The 8,795-nt window shown below is 45.1% G+C and overlaps 1 protein-coding gene across 3 annotated transcripts; it reads right to left on the reverse strand.

The window, feature by feature from the left end:
- Positions 1-997: 997 nt before the first annotated feature.
- Positions 998-6,006, reverse strand: LOC115129321 (protein FAM53C-like). Of its 3 annotated transcripts, XR_003863648.2 has the most exons (5): positions 5,792-6,006; positions 5,617-5,677; positions 4,678-5,492; positions 3,457-4,481; positions 2,402-2,490 (listed from the first exon to the last, which is right to left on the reverse strand). XR_003863648.2 is itself a non-coding variant. In XM_029659545.2 (4 exons), the coding sequence occupies exons 1-4, from the start codon at positions 5,870-5,872 to the stop codon at positions 2,254-2,256; spliced, it is 1,194 nt and encodes a 397-aa protein (XP_029515405.1). In that variant the 5' UTR covers positions 5,873-6,006; the 3' UTR covers positions 998-2,253. The 3 variants fall into 3 exon arrangements, 2 of the variants coding, with proteins under 2 accessions (XP_029515405.1, XP_029515404.1); XM_029659545.2 differs by lacking the exon at positions 3,457-4,481 and having other exon boundaries at positions 998-2,490; XM_029659544.2 differs by lacking the exon at positions 3,457-4,481 and having other exon boundaries at positions 998-2,490; positions 4,669-5,492.
- Between the last annotated feature and the right edge of the window lie 2,789 nt (positions 6,007-8,795).

Raw genomic sequence — 8,795 nt, forward strand, 5'->3', positions numbered from 1 at the left:
TTATCAAGCATATCAATCTACGGTTGGATGGTTAGCATAGCAAGTTAGCTTGCTTGCTAGATATACTACTGCGTGTGAGAGATGCGTACAGGGGAGCCCATTTTCGTCCGATTCGCTATCAGCGAATGGCGCTACAATGTGAATATCTGAAATGCAGTAGCACAAGAACACCGGGAAACGTGGATATCCACAACGTGCACGTTAGGCACGCATCATTTGCTACCCCGGTAACCTAGTAACGCAAGAGCGGTGGATTAATTACCCCAAGAAATGTCTTTCAGTCGTGTTGAGGTGTCTGGACAGTTTGCGTGCGTCGGTGGTCTTCCCTCTCTCCCGATCGCCATGAAATCTGAGAAAGAGGAAGTCGCAGGTTCATGGGGGGTCAGGCCGCCGTACACAACGTGACGGGCAGAGTGAGAGGTACCAGTGCACTGTTTTAGGAGGGGAAGGCAGAGCGCCCTCACCTTCCATGGCGGTGGCCAGACAGCACACCCATTGGCTTTCTCCATAAAGTGTACTTCATGTTTACTATGGTCTGGATAAACTATTACGATTTATCGTGCAAAGTTCTGCAGAGTTCTGTTTTTTAACAGGGTTACTGCCCTTAGTTAATGACTATAGAGCAATGTATCATATCGTTTGTATTTTTCCTTTCAAACAAACATGCCCCCCCACAGGTCTTACTCGAATAAAATACCTCTGGACAGATCATTGAGAAACAATCTTTAGAACGTTTAGATAACTGAGTGACCACCAGATGTCACTATAGTCGATGTGCCCTATGCTCTGTATGCTTCAAGAATTTACTTGAGGCTAGACTACTAGACTGAGGCGCCATTCTCAGGTGGATGTTGTCAATCTTGGAATCAAACATGCTACATAAAGAAACCGGTCTTCCTAGGTGATCCCATTTGACACCTATAAATATGCAAATACACACCATCTTCAAAACATTGTTGATTGAAAGAAAACAAAACAATGTGATTTTTTTGCAAAATTATTCTCTAATAAACTTTATTTGTACACAAAGTGTAAATAGACATTTCCATCTGAAAACATACAATAAAAATAATCTCTCGAAAGGCCACCAATCCTCTGCATCTCTACTGGTTCCTTCTCACACACTAATGCTGCGTTTGGACAGGCAGCCAAATTGATATTTTTTTTTCTTCACTAATTGGTATTTTGACCTATCAAATCAGCTCTGAAAAAGATTGCCGTGAAAACATCTGATTGGTCCAAAAAAACAATTTGAATATATATATATTTTAAATAAAATGAAAATCAGAATTGAGCTACCCGTCTAAACAGTCATCCACTCATACAAAATGGTTTCCACATGTGACCACTGTACAGTACATTACATTGTGCCCTAAAAGATCCAACTGCAGCGTCGAGTCAATTATTCAAATCCTATTACAGTGCAAGTGTAATCTGTTCATTAGTGGGGAACTGAATCAGAATGGACAGACTAAAGGTTCCATTTCTATGGGAGACCAAGAAGAAAACATCTGGATGTTATGAACAAAAACCATTCAAGCAGAAACACCTGCTTTGTACATGATTAATGTACAATATTTAATTCAGCCAAAAGTGGAAAACAAATTAAATGCATTGTCTAAGTAGTAAGGGAAACAGAAGCAGCAAAATATAAATTTGCCAACTATGAGGAAAGCACATGGGTCCCTCCTAGATTCCCTTTACAGGTGTGTGGGTATTCCACTGGGCCAAATCAAACACATCAGCGCGTTCGGCCTACACCCATGAAAGCCGATGTGTGAAGGCTTTTCAGGGGGCCTTTGGCAACTCAACTGGCCATACGGTCAGGAATGTATCCTGCCGACAGGAGTGTCCATCGCAAGCAAACTGCATCATTTTTATAATTATAGTAGTGGTAGCGCGTTACTACCCGGATTATTAGAAAGCGGCTATTACAGTATGACCTTCAGAAATCATCATGTCTTAGCCATCTCCATTGTGTTTCTGGGTAGACACATTTACCCACAGAGTATGGACAGGCAGAACATCATTGTCCTGAAATGCTGAATATCGTGAGCTTGTCAAAGTTGCTCTAGCATTACACAAATGGTAAAATTGAGCCTTATTAAATCTATAGTCAGCCAGTGATATGGAGGGCACCTAATGTGGCCCCTTTGAAGGCAGCAGGTTCCCGTGGGCTCGGCCGGGGTGGGGGGGTGTAATGTGAATATGACGATGAATGCTGTCAATCACACACAGAGCACCAAGAAACTTTCAATTCTCCTCAATGAGGTTCAAGTCCAGTTCTGTGCAGTCTCTCTCAAACACACTCTGCTGCCCGGCCTCTTGTGCACCCATATTTATGTTCTCCTCTTCCTCACTTTCACTCAACGGTCCAATGCTGGTTCTTCCCAGGTCTGCAGGGGAGAAGGCTCCTCTGAAGTCCCCTGGAACAGGCTCTAGCCCCATGTAGACAGCCGCTCCACACACCAGGGGCTCCCCACTACGAATCTACACACAGAACAGAAATATTTAGTATCTTCAGCATTTCCCAGAAAAACAAGTTGATCCACACAACTCGGCTTCAGATGAATCTAATAGGCTAACCCATGAAGGCAGATGTGTGCGGGCATTTCAGGAGGGCTTTCTGCAACTCAACTAGCCATACACTCTAAATTGTGAGCTTGTCAAAGTTGCTCTAGCAATACAATAATGGTAATATTGAGCCTTACTAATTAAGAAACATGCCAAAAGCGTCTAAATGTTTGTAGTTATTCAAAACACCATGAGTTGTAATGCTTGTCCTCCAAATTCTTTCTGTTTTCAAAGCAACATTTTATTGTCCAGCAGCCAAAGGCATAATGCTAGCCATATTAGTAACCTATGCTAGTTAAATGCATATTTTGAGCTCCCCTTAATTCCGAATGATTATTTTCAGTACCGTCACATGAAACTTGTTTATGCATGCGATGTGCTTTTGAAAACGGTGTTTTCCTGCTAATTGCATTTTGGAACATTGACAGAAAGCCTACAAACATGTGCGCATTATTGAGCTTATAATACAATGGAGAAAAGTTGCACTAAAAACGGTCTTATCAGTTACACCAGCCTCGTCGCCTTTTTAAAACGTGCCTTGGTTGGTCAGTTCTGAACCGTAGACTATTTGTTTTATTTTGTAAAGCGGTTCCTTGCATCAATTCATGTCAAAATGGTGTTACAGAATTTAAGAGAAAAAAGTCCTACTTGTCCAAAGGGATTTTTAAAAATGATTTATTTTATTGTCAAGCCCTGGTGAGAATGTCCACCTTTCAAATGAGACTGGTCTATGCAAAGCATACATAAATGTATCTGTACATGCACCGACCACAAGCCCCCCTCCCCATTCATCCTGCTCCCGAGACCCCAGTCAGAGCCAACTGAGCTCTCCCTTGGTTTTGTTACACTAGAAAGGCAACCATTTCATGAACCACAACCCACCATCTTAAAACATGACACAAGGAGACACCACCAGCTGGCTGCAGACCCAGCAGCAGCTCCAGTCACACCTCCAGAAGGCCAAACAAACCAACCAGGAATGAGAAGGAAAAAAAAAAAGAGAAAAAAAAAGAGAAAAATACACCAGTGAGAAAAAGTGATGACATCACTCCCCAGAACAGGAAGTGCATAGCCGTGGTTAAATATACATGGCTGGGGTGGTGGATGTCCATAATGGCAAGACGTTGGGCATTGACACATTAATCTCGTCCCCCAGGCTCAATTGCTACCGCATATAGAGAACCTGGTAACACTGCAACAGAGTGGGACTTGGAAGGAGCGTGGCTTCAAATAAAGTCAGGTGAGGGAAGGACCCTGCTACAGAGGGGACCCTGCTACAGAGGGAAGGACCCTGCTAGAGATGGGACTGAAAAGTGTAGAAAATCACCAAATCAAAAGAAAATGTTCCATCACATTGACCATATTTTTGCAAAGGCCAATTGATTTGGAATTCGGGTATATAAAGTTTATATACGAAAACTACTTCTAAGATGTTAACTTTCAGATTTTTACAAACTCACTTTGTTTAAATCACGAAGTCCACTATGTAAGGGGAGGTTCTAAAGGGTTACGCTAGATGGTGGACTGAGACTTTAGCTCATGCAAATGGGTTGCTTCGTCCACGCCTGCCATAGACTTCATTCAAGTCCCTTTCTGTGGCGCTGTTGAAACCAGACGGTTCGACAGAACCGGCTGGTGGACGAGATCAGGCATATATCAACGATCGGACACACAGGAATGCAAGGGTCAGCCCAAAAATACACACGTGGCTGGTCAGGGCAATGAGGTTCCATGGCCAGGCAGCACAGTACCAACAATGCCGCACCCTGAACCCAAATCCAGACTGGTCCGGTCTGGCTGGGACAGGAATGTGAATGCAGTAGTTCTGGCTCATGAGGGGGAGTCAGAGAACCAGTGGCCCCACTTCTCCTGGCTAATGAGCCCAAGTTCCCCACAAAAACTCTGGTCTGTGGGGAGAGAAGCAGGAGAGCTGAGAGATAAAGGGCTGCTTTAGGCCCCCTGCTACTCTCAAGCAAGTGACAAAAGTTCCACCTCAAGGACAACTATGAGCAGTTTCTACCAAAGTTATGCATTTTGTGTTGTTTTGGATCCACTGCATTTCTGAATAGGCCTTACAACGGTTGTACATCTCACCAAGCTCACCGGAGTCATCTTGCTGAAGTCCAGGCCAGGCCTGACGTAGTAGGGCAGGGTGTCCGCATCATGGCGTCTCTTTAGGCCGGGCTTACGCAGGTCACAGGGCTGAGAGTGGCAGCGTGGGAGACAGGGGGGTAGGTCGCGCCTCGAGGATGACGGGGAACTGCAGGCTGAGGAGGGAGAGGGGGCCGGGGGCTCCATCGAAGGGTAGCGTGGGACTAGCCCGGGAGCAGGAGAGGGGGAGGGCTGGGGAGGCAGGACGTGCACAGGGGACAGAGAGAAGCGGCGTTGCAGCAAGGGCCGACAGGAACCCAGCGAGGCGGGGGAGGAGGAGCAGGAGGAGGGGGCGGGGAAGAAGCCAGTGCAGCCTCCCCTGGGCAGATCATTATGGTCCCAGGGACAGCCCCAGGAGAGAGGGGAGTCAGGGGACATGGCCAGGCTGAAGAAAGTGGGGCTGGAGGAGGAGTGTAGGGAGGAGGTAAGGGAGGAGCTGGGGCCTCGGAGGGGTATGGAACCAACCAAGGAGCCAACGCCCATGCAGGCCACACCCCCTCCACTGTGGCAGCGGCGCTTGACTGGGGTCCAGATCTTGGAGGCGCTGGGGCGCCAGGGGCTGCGGCAGTGGGACAGGTCCTCAGGGACAGACAGGGAGCGACAGTGGCGTTTGGGAGGAGGAGGCGGCGGAGGAGAGCTCTGCAGGGACAGGTCTGTCACAGAGGTGCTGGGGAGAGGGAAAGGTGTTCCCAGTGGGTCCAGGGAGGACAGGACAGAGGCATCCTGCAGGTGGGTCTTGGAGGATGGGAACATAGACCAACTGCTCTCTGAAAGTGAAATAAACCAAAGATGGGAATCAAGGGAGGCCCTTCCCCCAGTTAATGATTTAACCTGATCTTTGAATGAGGCCCTTTAATTAAAAAAAGCTTCAGGAATTAAATGGATCCTTACCTGGAGTCAACCCACACCCGCGCCAACACACAGTGGGGCTGGAACCCACTTCAGGCAATGACTGAAACACAGCAATGAAGAGGGGATTTAAAATGACTAAGGCAACCATTATGGCAAAGGTAATTCCTTATGGAAGAAGTGCTATACAACAACCTGTGTCACATGGCATGCTCACCACGTTGAGAGAGAAAGCCCTGTGGTAAGGGGGCTCCTCCAGATTCTGTTTGCGGAGTTGCTCTGTGATGAGCGTCACCATGGCGGCTCGCGGAGGAAGGGGGTGTGTTTGCCAGGCCGTCAGACTCCTGGCGAGGTATGTGGTGTCCCCTCCGCACCGCAACCGGCCAGACAGACCCTTCCAATCTCACTGAGAAACGATCATCATTATGTTCACCTCAACTGAAGAAAGGACAGCATTTAATAATGAGTAGTAAACACTTGTTCACATGACTCATTTTACCAGGAAAATCATAGCATCAGATACAGAATTTACTTGGAGCATGAATCAATTTCCCCAGAAAAACAAGTCAAAGGATTTCCCAATTTATTGTCCATCTTCTAATCTCTCAGCTGTGCTTTGGGTCCTTACAGGAAAGTGTGTTTAAACCTAATATGAATCATTGTGGCATTACTTAATCCTCTTAAAATATGTCAAATAATGAGGTTGCGAAACTCATCGGCACAGATCACTGTAAAAACACACAGCTATGTTTACACAGTTTTGGTGAGATGAGAAAACCCCAAGAAGGAGTTAGCGTGAATGCCTATCGAGTGTGTTCTGCAGACCTCACAGATAACAGAGCTGAGCAATATCACAGGCTAGGAAACTGACTAGCCAACCGTCTAGCTGCCTCAGAGATGGAAGTTATTCAAACAGACTCAAGTTTTTGGGGAATAGCCTACATTATAGTTCACTGGGTCCATTTCAACAATGAGTTATAAGTGTGCCACTAGAGTGCTATGAGGAGAATGAAATGGGGAGGGAGAATGTGGAAAAGAGGGGGAGGAAGTGTGGGAAATGGAGAGGGAGTGGGGCCAAAGGCACATTATGCCTGCACTGTGAGAGACACAAAAGGGGGAAGAGAAAGTGGACAACAGGACTAGAAGAAGCTTAAAATGACCAGAACAAAGGACAAACAATATGCAAACAAGGAGCACAGCACCAGTTAAACAAGGTGCCAGTTCATGGAGTTCACTGATACATTCCACACCATGCATTTTTTTTGCACGCAAATACCAGAGTCGGTCAGCTTTTAAACAGATGTAACAGTAATTGGAACTAGAGACACACCCTATGGGGACAAACTGACTCTGCTAAGGCCTATACAGTCCCACACCAAATAAGTCCAGATACAACATGCTTGACTAGTCATTCCAACCTTTGAACTGTTCTGTAAATCTAGTTCACAATGGTACCAAAACCAAAGGGCATCTATAAAACTAGCACTTGATAAACAGCTTCCGTTTTCCTATGTAGTCATCTCAATGTACACTGAACAAAATTTTAAAAACGCAGCATGCAATCATTTCAAAGATTTTACAGTATCGCGTGTGACCACCATTTGCCTCATGCAGCACATAGTTGATCAGGCTGTTGATGGTGGTCTGTGGAATGCTGTCCCACTCCTCTTCGATGGCTGTGCGACATTGCTGGATATTGGCAGGAACTGGAACATGCCATCATACATGTCAATCCAGAGCATACCAAACATGCGCAACAGGTGACATGTCTGGTGAGTATGCAGGCCATGGAAGAAGATGGACATTTTCAGCTTCAGGGAATTATGTACAGATCTTTGCGACATGGGGCTGTGCATTATCATGCTGAAACATGAGGTGAAGCGGAGCACAGCACAGCAATGGGCCTCAGGATCATGTCTCGGTATCTCCGTGTATTCAAATAGCCATCAATAAAGTGTAATTGCGTTCTTCGTCCATAGCTTATGCCTGCCCATACCATAACCCCACCACCACGGGGCACAGAAAACAGCTCGCCCCTGCACAACGCCATACACAAGGCCGGATGGACGTTCTGCCAAATTCTCTAAAATGAATTAGGCTGCTTATGATAAAGAAATTAACATTAAAATCTCTGGCAAGGAAAACTTGGAGTTACATTGTATTATATCACGAGTTGGAATAGTCTTAATAATGATTACATAGTCACTATTTGTCAACTACCGCATATAGGTATTTGTTTAACTTTATTTCATCCAACTTTATTGATGTTTATTGTGGCATAGCAGAAATTCATTATGATGCATAATGTATTGTCAAGCATGTATGTCCTGTTTATAATAGTCTCTTATCCTGACTATATACACACACATACTACATAAAGTCTAACAGACAATCTGGGAAAATATATATAAATATTAATCGGGCAAGAACTCTGGAAATTCCTGCAGTCAAAAGCAAATGTTATTGGTCACATACACATATTTAGCAGATGTTATTGTGGGTGTAGCGAAATGCTTGTGTTACTAGCGCCAACAGTGCAGTAGTATCTAACAAGCAAAGTTGCTTAGGATCTAGAAGCAGAGCTGCCATGTCGGTCGGCGCCATCAGCATGCCAATTGCGCACTCCCTCAACTTGAGACATCCGTGGCATTGTGTGGTGTAACAAAACTGCACATTTTAAAGTGGCCTTCTATTTTCCCCAGTACAAGGTAAACTTGTGTATTTATCATGCTGTTTAAATCAGCTTCTTGATATGACACCTGTCAGGTAGATGATCACCTTGGCAAAAGGAGAAATGCCCAGGGATTTGTGCACAAAACTGGAGAAAAATATGTCCTTTGTGCGTATGAACAAATTCAGGGCTAATTTATTTCAGCTCATGAAACCAACACTAAATGTTGCAGTTTAGATTTTTGTTTCAGTGTAGATGACTACGGGCAAGGTCTCTTCCTGGTTTTGGGCACTATGGGGAGCTACTGTTGCTTTAAGTGCTTAGGGCTATGTGGCAAGAACATTATATTGTGGGTAGCACTAAATATGGACTAGCCATCTCACAGAACTTTGACTTAGTTTGTGTGTGAACCATCACAAATAAACATTAGATTTCAAACCTACCAAGCAGTTAGAAATGCCAATGACTAAAACGTGCGTGGACATTTAATTGATATATTAAGTTCGGGTTAAATGGCACGTGTGCCACTCACTGACTAACCTTTAGAGTT

Source organism: Oncorhynchus nerka, linkage group LG5, assembly GCF_034236695.1.
Source record: "Oncorhynchus nerka isolate Pitt River linkage group LG5, Oner_Uvic_2.0, whole genome shotgun sequence".
In the NCBI taxonomy this organism is placed as follows: Eukaryota; Metazoa; Chordata; class Actinopteri; order Salmoniformes; family Salmonidae; genus Oncorhynchus; species Oncorhynchus nerka.